Here is a 16506-nt window from a genome sequence, read left to right as displayed (position 1 = left end):
CTTACTGCGCATGCGCAATTATTACGCTAACTGTGCATTTCTATATGAGAATACTCACTCAGCTCTAATAGTCTAATACAGAAATGCGCAGTTAGCGTAATAATTGAGCATGCGCAGTAAGTAGCAGCGAGTTAGTGTAGAGGACGGGAGCGTGCACTTCATATTTCACATGGGGCGCATGGTGAGCTGATGATTGGCTAAAAGCGTTGTCAATCAAAGCTGCCCCGTGAGAAAATTATAGAGAGGCTGATTATAAGACTGTACGGAGAGGGTAATAAAAACGGAATCGAACAGTGAAAAAAAGTTTTTTTATTTATATAATCACATCGATGTGCTAGTTAAGGTCAGAGCAAAAGAAATTTGTCTTGCACAACTGATGCATTTACCATCACTTTAAGCTTATTATAAAGGAAAGAAATAAATGTTTTATTTGTAATAATTCTAATAGTTCTAGATTTTGATTGCAGGGAATAAACAAAACCCCACTCTAGTCTGCCCATATTTAGTTCTTAAATGCAAAGTTAATGACAACTCAGGGTAGCCTTACACATATCCCAGGCTTTCATAACCTTCCTTACAGTAGTGAACATTACTATCTCTATTGAAATTCTGTCCCATAAATCAACCACTGCTTATGTTACAAGTTAACTCTGCTATAGTGATAATATGCATATGATCCATTGGTAATACAGCTGTAGTTTGCATACACACATTTATTTGCCAGACAAAGAAAAGAAAAAGAATAAAGAGTCCTCAGGAGAAAAAAAATATGCCTGTGTCCCTTTAAAGGGTAAACTTCATTTTATTTCACTTACATAAAACACTATAAATGAAAGTATTCTACAAACAGAATGTTTTTAAATATTAAAGTCACTCTTCTTTTTTAGATAAAAAGCTTTCTTTAGCTAGTCTGAGTTTATGATAAGCTACACAGTGGTTACCCCCATGCCCTCACAAGTACTGAGGGTGCCTAGCAACAGCATAAAAAAGAGGCTAACAAGACTCCTGTACTGACTGCAACTACAAAGTGAATACATAAAGTTCTTTAAAATACCAGAAGCATTAATCATAGTCACAAATTACAATATAGTAAATTATTAAATTTATTTATATACTGTATATCAGGGGCGTATTAAGGCATAGGCCAAAGAGGCTGGTGCCTAGGGCAGCAGATTTTTAAGGGGCAGCAGAATTTTGAGTCCCTAGGGCCACTCTACTGAACTCAGGGCCGGGTGGCTAAATCAACCAGGGCCCGGCTATTGCTATCCTATGGGATTCTATGTGGGTGCGCATGACGTGGTGACAGTGGGAAGGAGCTCACTTGCGCAGCCTGGCCTGGACTGAGAGGTAATGCGGTATTCTTGATTGAGACTCACACAGACTACACAGTGCAGTGCATGGTTACCGTGACCACTGTGAAACAGCATATGCCTTTCTCCCTTCAATACATCTTCATTAGGCCTTAAAATACTTAAACGGATTAGTCACTAAATACTTGTACATTTACTGTTTGTCTATCTGTCATACATGCAAAGAATAAGAATTTATTGCTGAATCTATACAACTATGTGACTTAAAACACAACTGAAAATATGTTGTATGCATTTAATACATTCAGAAACAATACAAGTATATACTTTATTATGATTGTATCATGTGACTTTATCCCCTAGGATACAATTCCTAAACCTATCATAACTACTGTTGTATTTTTAAGTACTTTTAAAGGCCAGTTTGTATATTCATTACATATTTATCCAAGCAGATATTTTGCTTAAATAACTGTCAATCACCAAAGAGTAAACTACCTACTGACAAACTATCATACAGCGAAGGATATTTGTTTTCTGATATAAACACTTTAATCATCTAATTTGCAAAATAATGTCTTAATAAATATATGTGTGTGTGTGTGTGTGACCAGAGTGAATGCAAGCCCTGGTGAACATCTACTTAAAAAGACATTATTATTTTTAATTTTTTACACCCTGCCCCAAAAATATTATGTCTAAAAAAGGCCTTAAACCTGGGGTGGGGTGGCAGCAGAATTTTGAGTGCCTAGGGCAGCACAAAACCTAAATATGCCCCTGCTCTGTATATATATACACACACACACATATATACACACACACTCACATATATAACTTTTATATGGGTGAAAGCATCCCTTTAAAACACAATGCATAATTTTTAAAGGTTTCTCAAGGGACTCAGTGAATTAATTGGCTGATCTACCTGTGATTGGATCCTACACAAGGAATTTCAGAAGAAGTGGGACTTGGCATCACTGCTAAATATAGAGATTCTTCTTTCTCCAAATAAGAATGTATTCATTACCCAGGAATCACTGGGTGGGTCACTCAGAGCCCTGACATCCTGAGAAATGCTACCCCCAACAGCTAACTTCCCTGCCCTCCTTATTCTGAGCACATCTGCTTTAAATCAGCTCCATCAGCTACATAATTTCTCCTCTGCTGCTGAACATTATTACTATATTTTATTTGTGAAGGAAAAAATGATTAAAATAACTAGAATTATATGACCGTGATGTATCCAAATCATCATTCTAAATGTAACAAATTCAAATCAGACACTAAAAATTGACACAAAATTCCAAAACTCTTTTTTTTTTGGTACAAAAAACTGTTTACAAACTGGATATTAGCCAACTGCAGTTAAAGCTGTACTAGAAAAGTAGGTTACAGCTGAGTAATGAATTTATCATCTCTGGGAATGAACATTGTTGATACTATATGTAAAACTCTAACTGACATGAGAACTGGTCTTTATTAATCTGCAGTAATGGCTTTTAAATTACAGTGTAAGTTCATGTTGCTATGTCACTTGTCAATAAAGTTATAACAGATTTAAAAAAAAAATAAAAAAAGACTTAAAGTTAGGGTTGCACCGATACCGACACTAGTATTTGCATGAGTACTTGTACTCGTGCAAATGCACCGATACTTAAACCGATACCTCCACTTCCTACTTATATGCTATCTTGTGGCGTTTTTTCAAACTGCATGTTCCCATTTCATTTTAAACTGGAGTGGAGACTCAACTAAAAATTGTTTACTACTGTTCTGCCAATACAAATTTCTGTTATTTGTCTTATTGTAGTAGAGATCACTGTACCTCGTTCAGACAAACCCCTGAAGTACTGGGCAGTTAATAAACAGATTTCCAGCTCTGGCTAAAATGGCCCAAAAATATCTTTCTGCCCCATGCAGTAGTGTGGAAAGTGAAAGACTGTTCAACTTAGAGTCGAACCTCCATACAAATGTCAGATTGATGTTATATAACAGCCCTACAACCCAATTGTATCACCCCTTTAAATTTAATATTTTATTGTAATATTTTTTATTTATAAACATGTTCAGTAAACTTTGTGACAAATAAAACTGTTTTTATTATTTCATAATGTCTTTTGAATTACAGTCCTTTATAATTATAAAGAAGGAATCTTAAATAATTAGTCTGTATTGTGCTTGGTATACTGTCACATGGCATTAAAAAAAATTATGGTATCGGTTCAACCCTACTTAAAGTTTACTTGGGTTCAGAACTCTTTTTATTTATTTTTTTTTGGTTTGTTTGGTTGTTGTTTTTTTTTTTTGTTTGTTTTGTTTTTATAACTGCAAAAGTAACAAATAAATAAATAAATATTAGTTTTGCTGTTTATCACTAGAAATTAATTTGGGAACGCTGTGAGCCTTTTATTCATGATTCAAAAAACAGGAACAAGGGGGATTAAATTGGCAGGAAACATTATGGAAAATATGTAGATAGTTGTTGGAAATTCTGTATTTGTGCCCAGTCCAAAACTTTGGGCAGAGACTCGCAGCTATACACTGTGTTAAAAACTTAAAGGGACATAAAAAAAACAACTTTCGGCTAGATTACGAGTTGTGCGTCAGGGGAAAAAAGCAGCGTTAAGAGGTACTAACGCTGCTTTTGTACGCCCGCTGGTATTACGAGTCTTGCAGGTATAGGGTCACCGCACACTTCTTTGGCCTTACCGCAAAACGACTTACGTAAACTTCGTAAAGTCTTTTTTCTATGGGACTTCCATATCGCCGGTATTACGAGTCTGTCCTAGGAGGCCAAAAAGTGAGCGGTACACCCTACCCTGTCAAGAGTCCTAACGCATTTAAAAGTCAGTAGTTAAGAGTTTTATGGTACAACGCCGTAACATAAAACTCATAACTAAAGTGCTAAAAAGTACACTAACACCCATAAACTAAAACCTATTAACCCCTAAACCGAGGCCCTCCCACATCGCAAACACTATAATACAATGTTTAACCTCTAATCTGCCGCTCCGGACACCGCCGCCGCCACCTACATTATATTTATGAACCCCTAATCTGCTGCCTCCAACATCGCCGACACCTACATTATATTTATTAACCCCTAATCTACCGCCCCCTATGTCGCCGCCACCTACCTACACTTATTAACCCCTAATCTGCCGCCCCCAACGTCGCCGCCACTATAATAAACATATTAACCCCTAAACCGTCGCACTCCCGTCTCGCAAACATTAGTTAAATATTAACCCCTAAATCTAAGTCTAACCCTAACACCCCCTAACTTAAATATAATTTAAATAAGTCTAAATAAAATTCCTATCATTAACTAAATTATTCCTATTTAAAACTAAACACTTACTTATAAAATAAACCCTAAGCTAGCTACAATATAACTAATAGTTACATTGTATCTAGCTTAGGGTTTATTTTTATTTTACAGGCAAGTTTGTATTTATTTTAACTAAGTAGAATAGTTATTAAATAGTTATTAACTATTTAATAACTTCCTAGCTAAAATAAATACAAAAGTACCTGTAAAATAAAAGCTAACCTAAGTTACACTAACACCTAACACTACACTATAATTAAATAAATTAACTAAATTAACAACAATTAAATAAATTAAATTAGCTAAAGTACAAAAAACCCCCACTAAATTACAGAAAATAATAAACAAATTACAGATCTATAAACTAATTACACCTAATCTAATAGCCCTATCAAAATAAAAAAGCCCCCCCAAAATAAAAAAAAACCCTAGCCTAAACTAAACTACCAATAGCCCTTAAAAGGGCCTTTTGCGGGGCATTGCCCCAAAGTAATCAGCTCTTTTACCTGGAAAAAAAAATACAAACAACCCCCCCAACAGTAAAACCCACCACCCACACAACCAACCCCCCAAATAAAATACTAACTAAAAAAAACTAAGCTCCCCATTGCCCTGAAAAGGGCATTTGGATGGGCACTGCCCTTAAAAGGGCAGTTAGCTCTTTTGCAAGCCCAAAGTCCCTAACCTAAAAATAAAACCCACCCAATACACCCTTAAAAAAACCTAACACTAACCCCCTAAAGATCGACTTACCGGAAGAAGTCTTCATCCAAGCCGGGCCGAAGTTCTCAACGAAGCCGGGAGAAGTCTTCATCCAAGCCGGGAGAAGTCTTCATCCAAGCCAGGAGAAGTCTTCATCCAAGCCGGGCGAAGTCTTCATCCAAGCCGGGCGAAGTGGTCCTCCAGACGGGCAGAAGTCTTCATCCAGACGGCATTTTCTATCTTCATCCATCCGGCACGGAGCATCCTCTTTAATCAACATCTTCTTACTAAATGACGGTTCCTTTAAGTGACGTCATCCAAGATGGCGTCCCTTAGATTCCGATTGGCTAATAGAATTCTAGCAGCCAATCGGAATTAAGGTAGAAAAAATCCTATTGGCTGATGCAATCAGCCAATAGGATTGAAGCTCAATCCTATTGGCTGATCCAATCAGCCAATAGGATTCAGCTTGCATTCTATTGGCTGTTCCAATCAGCCAGAACATTTTAACAACTTTCCAATTTAATTCTATTAACACTTTTGCTTAGTTCTCTTGGTATTTAGCAACATTGTTTATAGCAATGTAATACATAGTTGCAAACACTGCTGCCATAGACTGCTATAGGCACATAATATATACACATACACACACTCACCGGCCACTTTATTAGGTGCGCCTGTTTAATTGCTTGGTAAGACAAATTGCTAATCAGCTAATCACATGGCAGCAACTCAATGCAGTTAGGCATCTAGATGTGGTGAAGATGACTTGCTGAAGTTCAAACCGAGCATCAGAATAGGGAAGAAAGGAGATTTAAGTGACTTTGAACGTGGCATGGTTTTTGGTGCCAGACGGGCTGGTCTGAGTATTTCAAAAACTGCTGATCTGCTGGGATTTTCAAGCAAAACCATCTCTAGGGTTAACAGAGAATGTTCAGAAAAAAAGAAAATATCCAGTGAGCTGCAGTTGTGTGGACGAAAGTGCCTTGTAGATGTCAGAGATAAGGAGAATGGGCAGACTGGTTTGAGATGATAAAAGGCAACAGTAACAAATAACTACTTGTTACAACCAAGGTATGCAGAATACCATCTCTGAACGCACAACACGTCAAACCTTGAAGCAAATGGGCTACAGCAGCAGAAGACCACACCGGGGGCCACTCCTGTCAGCTAAGAACAGGAAACTGAGGCTACAATTCTCACAGGCTAACCAAACTTGGACAATAGAAGATTGGAAAAAATCTTGCCTGTTCTGATGAGTCTTGATTTTAGCTGCGACATTCAGATGGTAAGGTCAGAATTTGGCGTAAACAACATGAAAGCCTGGATCCATCCTGCCTTGTATCAACGGTTCAGGCTGGTGGTGGTGGTTTAATGTTGTGGGGGATATTTTCTTGGCACACTTTAGGGTACCTATTGAGCATTGTTTAAATACCATGGCCTAACTGAGTATTGTTGCTGACCATGTCCATCCCTTTATGACTACAGTGTACCCATCTTCTGATGGCTACTTCTAGCAGGATAATGCACCATATCACAAAGCTCAAATCATCTCAAACTGGTTTCTTGAGCATGACAATGAGTTCACTGTAATCCAATGGCCTTCACAGTCACCAGATCTCAATCCAATAGAGCATCTTTGGGATGTGGTGGAACGGGACATTCCCATCATGGATGTGCAGCAGACAAATCTGCAGCAACTGTTTGATGCTATCATGTCAATATGAACCAAAATGCCTGAGGAATGTTTCAAACAAACAAAATAAACAGCTGAAGAAATGCAACCAGTAATATTATATAAATGGACAAGATGTTTGCTACCTGGTAAGTACAATCATACACTGGACTATTAAGAGAGAAAAAATTGCACCAAAATAAGGTGCAATTAAAAGACCAGGATATCAAGCAAACCACTAGAAAACTAATGAAATACCATAATTTATCATAAACATGTGCAATTTATTAGAACATACTTACATATATTACATAAACCATCAAAATAATGACTCAGTAAAACATGAAATACATGAGCAAAGTACAGACAACATACTAACACACACACAAGGGACAGACAAACAAATCACATGGACCCCACATGCAGCTTTGAACTGAACCTAAGCCGGCAAATAATCCAAAATGAAATGACAAATGTTCAAGGAGAAAACTCCATCCATATATTGATGAAACGAATATGAATAAACAGCAAACACATACAGTGTATCAAAGAGATGAAGTATGATGATGAAAACAAACTGTATGTAATTTCATGATGTGGATGATATATGAATAAACAGTTGATGATGATGATGATGATGATGATGATGATGACGATGATGATAACAGATGATCAGGTTACTTAGGTGAAGTTTCAGGCTTGCAATAATTCACAGCAACCAGTATATCTGACAGATAATGACAAAAAGTGTGGGTGATATGTAGTGGGAAAGTTCATAAACAGGGAGAGTGTACTTCACAGCAACACAATCCAGTGCGGATATTTGACAGTTCTTATAGCACTCAAAACCCCTGATACCGATCACACATGCGATCCTCCAGATTGTACTTACTACCACACCACACTTGTAATCATCATCGGCTCTCTGACCGGCAGAGGTAATGAAGTCCCACTGGTGTATGCTGCGCCACAACAGTATAGTGGGGGAATCCCACGGACCAAAGCGCTGCTCTCCTGCTCTCGCATGTGGATACACCTAAGTATCCACATGCTAAGGACAGTTAAAGGGATAGTAAACCCACATTTTTTCTTTAATAAATCAGATAGAGCAGCAATTTTAAGCAACTTTCTAATTTACTCCTACTATCAATTTTTCTTCGTTCTCTTGCCATCTTTATTTAAAAAGCAGGAATTTAAAGCTTAGGAGCCAGCCCATTTTAGGTTCAGCACCCATGATAGCGCTTGCTTATTGGTGGCTACATTTAGCCACCAATAAGCAAGCGTGACCCAAGTTCTCAACCAAAAATGGTCCAGCTCTTAAAGTTTACATTCCTGCTTTTTAAATAATGATAGCAAGAGAACGAAGAAAAAATGATACTAGGAGTAAATTAGAAAGTTGCTTAAAATTGCTGCTCTATCTGATTTATTAAAGAAACAAATTGGGTTTAGTGTCCCTTTAAAGGACAGATCTGTTTCTAAAACATACTTTATTTTCTATAAAGTAAAGGTGCAACCATGTTGAAATTTAGGTTTCTCTAATCTAAATCTTCTGCTAAGGACAGATAAAAACGCTGTGTTTAATATAGCAACATTCAATTAACTTTTTATCAGGGATTACATTTCTTTTAACCCCTTGAGTGCTAACGACGGCTCTGAGCCGTCACAGAGTTTCCCACTCTGGTGCTAATGACGGCTCAGAGCCGTCACTAGCTCTCTCCCAACTTGAGGGAGATCTGGGGGCTCCCACCCGCTCCTACCCCGGCGATCGGTGCTGCATAATGAAAGGCATCGCCGGGGCTTCCATTTTGCGTGGTGACGTCACGCGCAATAAACATGATGATGTCACCGAGCAACTTTATTTAACATTAACAATGTTAAATATAGGAGCAGGGGGCATGCTGCTTAGAAACCTGCATCTCAGGCATCTAAGCAGCTACAGACCCCCAAGACCAACCGTTGGAAAGGTAATCGCCTAACCTTTCCAACAGTGTAAGTCTTGGGGATCTGAAATAAATTTAAAAAAAAATTAAAAATATATATTTTTAAAAATATTAAATAAAAACCCCTTTAAGAAAACCTTAGCATCCAGGTGGGAAAGTGCTTAGCACTCAAAGGGTTAATATTGCTATATTCCAGACAGCCATTGTTTTTTTATCCTTAAAAGGGACAGTCTAGTCAAAATTAAAATGTCACGATTCAGATAGGGCATGGGATTTTAAACAACTTTCCAACAAACAACAAATATTCTTTGTTGAAAGCTAAACCTAGCTAGGTTCATGTGCTAATGTCTAAGCGCTTGAAGACTGCCTCTTATCTCAGTACATTTTGACAGTTTTTCACAGCTAGATAGTGCTAGGTAATGTGTGCCATGCATATAGCTAGCATTGTGCTCACTTCCGAGGAGCCATTTATGAGTCAGCACTGATTGGCTAAAATGCAAGTCTGTCAAAAGAATAAGGGGGCAATCTGCAGAAGCTTAGATACAAGGTAATCATAGAGATAAATTAATTTAACCGTGTTGGTTATGCAACTGGGGAATTTGCCAATTGCTTTAGAGAAACTCAGGGGAATTGGAAAGACAACAAGTTTCAGAGTAATATGACAAAAATAATGGGGTAAAATAAATAAATGAAAGTATGCTGCAAATTTGTTTTACTTTTACCACACAAATTAAAATCAAAAATTGTTTAACGTCTATTTAAAAACACAAGTTTGTGCATTTGGAATTTTAGATTTCTATCATGTATAGAAAAAAAGCTTTCAATTTAAAAATATTTTTGCATTAAAAAAGTCTACAATAAAGATATTTATTATAAATCTGAAACAAACAGGAAGTGCATATCTGCGTATAGCTGGACCTTAAGGACTCATTGCCTACTGGCTGATAAGCAGATCTCCAGCTGCTATATTGCTAAACAGTGACACACCTCACAAGCAAAAATAAAAATATTGGCATTAAAATTACGAAATTAAACACCTTCCACCACCTCAGTATGATTATAGACAGATGATAGGGATGTGCATTCAGAATATTATTTTTGAAACCAAAATGGTCACAGCTACCGTTATTTAGCTATTTTCAGAGCCGGATTTCTTCTTGTCAAAGCGCAACACACTAAGATCTGGATTTGCACCAATCATAGTGTGTTGCACTTTCACAAGATGAATTCCTGCTCTGAAAATGGGCGTATGATGGTGTTGGCAACCATATTTGGCTTTTGCTTCATAACGAATGTTCCAGATGCACATACTTAATAGATAGATAAATAAATAGATAGATAAACATAAAGAACAAATTATCTCTTTCTTTTATATTTATATTTATATATACACATACACACAGACACACATACAGTATATACTATACCCATATATATATATATATACACACACACATACAGTATATACTATACCCATATATATATATATATACACACACACACATACAGTATATACTATACCCATATATATATATATATATATATATATATATATATATATATATATATATATATATATATATATATATATATATACACACACACATACAGTATATACTATACCCATATATATATATATATATATATACACACACACATACAGTATATACTATACCCATATATATATACACACACACATACAGTATATACTATACCCATATATATATATATACACACACACATACAGTATATACTATACCCATATATATATACACACACACATACAGTATATACTATACCCATATATATATATACACACACACATACAGTATATACTATACCCATATATATATATATACACACACACATACAGTATATACTATACCCATATATATATATATATATATATATATACACACACACACACACACATACAGTATATACTATACCCATATATATATACACACACACATACAGTATATACTATACCCATATATATATATATATATATATATACACACACACACATACAGTATATACTATACCCATATATATATATATATATACACACACACATACAGTATATACTATACCCATATATATATATACACACACACACATACAGTATATACTATACCCATATATATATATATACACACACACATACAGTATATACTATACCCATATATATATATACACACACACATACAGTATATACTATACCCATATATATACACACACACACATACAGTATATACAATACCCACACATTGTGTGTATATATGTTTACTTCCTGTGCAGCTGCAGCTCGAAATCCATTCTACCACATTGGGGAGACACAGAAGCGGTATCCGGGATTGCTGTGGGACATCTATTCCTTAAAGGGACGCATTTACTTACCTCATAGGATTGAGGTTACCTGCTGTAAGTAGGCATTTATCTCCATTTTTTGGATAACATAAGAATAAGACTGCATATCAAGCAAAATTGGGAACTTAAGAGTGTGTTTTCTTATATGGATATATCATTATAAATATTGACTTATTCATCATCAATTTTTATCAACCTTTAAGAAGAAGGTGGATTTTAACTAACCTGGGACTTGATTTATTTATTTATTTTGTATCAATTGACAAAACTAACAAAGTTTTTACATGTATTTTGTACATATGTATTTTGTTGGATCGTAGCATCTAATCCATCTCTCTCTATATATTGTATAAACCATTTTTTTGGTGTGCTTCACAACGCTTTGAAATACCATAGGAAGAATATTTATTTATTTATCCATTAATTTGTGTTTTTTTTATTTTATTTATTCATCTATTTGGTTTCACATACTGATTTAGCCATTGTTATCACCAATTAGTACTTATCCTCTGTCATACATATATATTTAATCACATCTGTATACGGTTATATCAGCTAAGCGCCTGGATACCTACCTTTTTATATATATATATATATATATATATATATATATACACATACATACATACATACATATATACACACAAACACACATATATACTAGCTATAATAGCTTGAGAAAGGGCTTATTGTTAGCCCGAAATGTTGCTTTGTTATATTGGACCCTGTATGTAAAATAAAGGTCACTTTACTCACCACAGCTGGAGATTACTTTTTCATTTACACATATATACTACACACACACATATATATATATACTACACACACACACACATCTAAATATATATACACAGACACACATATATACTACACACACACACACATATATATATATATATATACCTAAAATTATCACGCTATTTTATTCATAAATAGTTTCGTTTACAACTAACAATTGAAGATTATTTACTCTGCATATTTGGTTATTAGCAAGTTCTAGTTTACGGTCATACCTGGATGCCTTACACGCCTGGATAATGGTTGGATAATCAGACTTACCTTGGGCTGGAAGGCAACAAAAGGTTTAGCTGGCTTTGGTTTCTGCTCCTCCTCATCAGAGACTTCACTGTAGCTCTCAAACTCACTGGAGCTCCAGCCTGTGTCCCCAAGATCACCCTCAGAACTGTCGCGCTGAAGGTTCTCGTAGATCAGGTTGTATCCCAGCCCTGCAGAAACAGGTGTGAGACTGAGGTAAGAATTTATGTTTAAATTTTATTTTATTTAAATTGAGCCTTTCATTGCCCATTCCCCCGATTTGCATAACCAACACAGTTATATTAATACACTTTTTACCTCTGTGATTACCTTGTATCTAAGCCTCTGCAGACTGCCCCCTTATTTAAGTGCTTTTGACAAACTTGAATTTAAGCCAATCAGTGCTGATTCATAAAACACTCCACTGGAGTGAGCACAATGTTATCTATATGACACACATAAACTAGCACTGTCTAACAGTGAAAAACTGTCAAAAGAGGCAACCCCTATTATTATTATTATCAGTTATTTGTAGAGCGCCAACAGATTCCGCAGAGAAGGAAGCAAATTAAATAATAGAAGTAAACTGGAAAGTTGTATAAAATTGTATGCTAGTCTAAATCAATATTGTCTAATTATGACTTTACTGTCCCTTTAATAGATCTTCCCAAATGAACTCAGAGGTAGAGAAAGGGGCTACTATGTGGTGTTGTAATAGAATATGTAATGTATTATTAAATAAGATTACTTAGATACAATTACACAGGTAAAAAGTATATTAATATAACTGTGCTGGTTATGCAAAACTGGGTAATCCCGAAGCGGCGGTCCTCGGCGGCGTGGAGGCTCCTCTTCATGCGATCGTCCGTCGCACACTGAAGATTGAATGCATGGTACCCCATATTTATTTATGAGAGCTACTAAAATTTTATTGGCTAATTTGAACAGCCAATAGGATTTCAGTAGCTCTAATCCTATTGGCTGATTTCAAAACTTCAGCCAATAGGAATGCAAGGTATACCAAATTGATTGCGGTACCTTGCATTCAATCTACAACGGACATCCGATGAAGAGGAGCCTTCATGCCACAGAGGAACGCCGACAACGAGGATCCAGGCATAGGTTTAAATTTTATATTTTGGATAGCTTTGGGTTTTTTTTCTCTGTAATTTAACTTTTTTTTTATTTTCTGTAACTTTTGCTTGGGGGTTTGTATTTTTTAAACATAGACTGCCCTCTGGGCAGGCGTATTGCCTAGTGGGTAATAAAGGGATTATCTATCTTTTTAAACAATAACAATTCTGGTGTAGACTGTCCCTTTAACCCTTTCCTGACGGGGTTAAAGTGTCTACATCGGAACAACTGTTCCCATGTAGACAAATTGAAATCACGCGACCGTGCACACGATCGCGAGATTTCAATTATTGGATTGGGTCTGGGGGGGCGTCCCTATAATCCTAGGACCGCCATCCAGACCGCCATCAAATCTGAGAAGCACAGTAGGCTTCAGGACAGCCGTTGGCTGTGACATTCTATTCCGTCATAATGGCTTTAAAGCCCAGTGTAATTATGGCAAAATAGAACGGCATAACAGCGTTAAAAGGTTAAGTAATGCTCTTTAAATTATTACTAAAACTAAGTGTGTTTTGTACACAAATAATCTACAACTTTATTAGCAGACAAGAAAAAGACGCTATCAGCAATTAAAACAAACAAAAAAAATTCTGGACAAGTCAAACTCTTTTGTGGGTTTTTTAAACTGTAATACACTTAAAGGGACATAAAACCCAATTTTTTTTCTTTCATGATTTAGATAGAACATAAAATTTTAAACAACTTTCTAATTTACTTCTAATATCCTATTTTCTTCGTTTTCTTGTTATCCATTGTTGAAAACCAAAAATGTAAGCTCAAGAGTGTGCACGTGTCTGCACCTCTATATGGCAGCAGTTTTGCAACAATGTTACACATTAGCAGGAGCACTAGATGGCAGCACTATTTCCTGTCGTACACGCAGCCTACCTAGGTATCTCTTCAACAATGAATAACATGAGAATGAAATAAATTTGATAATATAAGTAAATTGGAAACTTTTTAAAAATTGTATTCTCTATCTGAATCATGAAAGAAAAATTTGGGGTTTAATGTCCCTTTAATGAAATAAAGATAAATAATGTAATTTAATTTCCCATTAAAATCATGTGGGTTTTTATGGATATGTAATACTAAACCTTATTTCAGATGCACTCACCATCTTTATCCTCGTGTTCACCTGGAACGTCGTCGTAAATAACACCGTCCTCTTGAGATCCAGATAGGTGTTCCGATGAGGAGCCTGTAAACGCACACACAAAACTTACATGTAACTCACGACACAGAACAAACAAGAGGGCCTGGCTGAGACACGCTATAAGGAGACAGAGATGCTCAGTTGTCATGACAGCGATGTAACATTCCCCCCCCCCCCGCAACATGACATGTCGCAGAACCAGGTGTAGCAAACACATGTCACAAGAGATCTACAAATAAATCATACAGTGCTAAAGCTCACATCTAAAACAAGTTTTATTTATGGTAAATGGCAATTTATTTATTTTAAGGAAGTCGATCTCGAGAGACGAGGACAGGAAAGGATTTGTTATTTCACATGCAATATAGTTGGAAAGTATTTTTCCTTAGATGTTTTGTTTGCTTTTCCCTGAATCAATGTAATTGAAGGAGATCACAGGGGATAGCAAATTAACTCAATGCATTTATGCAGCTTCCAATTACTGAGCTGAACCTCTATACAACTAGGAGAAATCTGCATGGAATTTCTTGACCCCCTGGGAAGTACTTAACTTTCTTGAGGAGTTCCTTGGTCAAGCTGAAGATACTAATTCCATGCTTCTTCTGCCCTGCAGACTCCTCATGACTGATACGTGAGAGAGACCTATGGATGCAAAAAACAAATATGTGAATGGTGTGATGAAACAGAATGCAGGGAAGTGCAGCGCAGTGGGTGTGGCTTGGAATAACAAATCACTGAAGACTGCAAGCACTCAAGAAATTAATATACAAGGGCAAGACTTGTGCAAAATGCATATATACCACATGCTAGCTATATACAGTACTGGAGCGTATGTAATCTGCAGAGAACCTAGGTCAGACTATACATCCAAAACACAAACATACATACTTACTTAACCTCTTAAGGACATATGACGGAATTTTTCCGTCATAAAACAATTGAGCAAACTGAAAGCTGTGTCCTTAAAGGCTTAATGGGCCAGTGCACTGTAAATTGTTTTCACCATTAAAGTGTTCACAATAATACATTTTAGAAAAGGTATTTAAACAAGAAGGTTTGGAACAAATTACAATTCCAGTAGGGGGACATGGAGATAATAAAATGCTAATTTTCCATTGTTCTCTCTAAGTATTGGTTTCACTGTGTATAGAGAGATACAATAAGCAATATTTTGAGTAAATATAGAGGGGTAAGCTAATTAAAACTGCTTTCCCTGGAAGCTCAGCCCATTTGATTAGGTTGTGGTTTCAATCAGCATAGACAGTTATTTCAGATACAAAAAATATACTCAGCAGCTGGTGCTACAAGTCATTGTAGACATATTAAGGGGAAAACATTTTTACAGTACAGGCATGCCTCGTTTTATTGCGCTTTGCAGATATTGCTCTTTTTACAAATTGAAGGATTGTGGCAACCCTGTGTCAGGCAAGTCTATTGCGCCATGTTTCCAACATATATAGATATATAAACACATAAATACACATGTATATACATATATACACACCACCATCAAAAAGATTATGACTCACTGAAGGCTCAGATGATGGTTAGTATTTTTTTTAACAATAAAGTATTTTTTAATTAAGGTAAATAATGCTATTGCACACTTAATAGACTACCGTATAGTGTAAATAGAACTTTTATATGTCAGTGATTTTTAACCTTTTTTTTGCTGTGGCACACTTTTTTACATTAAAAAATCCTGTGGCACACCACCATTCCAAAATTTTAAAAAAATCACACATTGTATCCTAATACAGTATATATATATATATATATATATATATATATATATATATATATATATATATATATATATATATATATATATATATATATATATATATATATAT

The 16506-nt window shown here is 35.8% G+C and overlaps 1 protein-coding gene across 1 annotated transcript in view; it reads right to left on the bottom strand.

The window, feature by feature from the left end:
* The window catches only part of ARHGEF10L (Rho guanine nucleotide exchange factor 10 like), a 278910-nt gene that overhangs the window by 146826 nt on the left and 115578 nt on the right, over positions 1-16506 (bottom strand). The window contains 3 exon segments of the mRNA XM_053690269.1: positions 12388-12554; positions 14615-14700; positions 15206-15295. Of these exon segments, the coding sequence (XP_053546244.1) occupies positions 12388-12554; positions 14615-14700; positions 15206-15295 (343 nt within the window).

The sequence above is a fragment of the Bombina bombina genome, chromosome 8, assembly GCF_027579735.1.
Source record: "Bombina bombina isolate aBomBom1 chromosome 8, aBomBom1.pri, whole genome shotgun sequence".
Lineage (NCBI taxonomy): Eukaryota > Metazoa > Chordata > Amphibia > Anura > Bombinatoridae > Bombina > Bombina bombina.
Note: the sequence above shows the minus strand (reverse complement) of the source record. Positions and strands in the feature narration are given on the sequence as shown.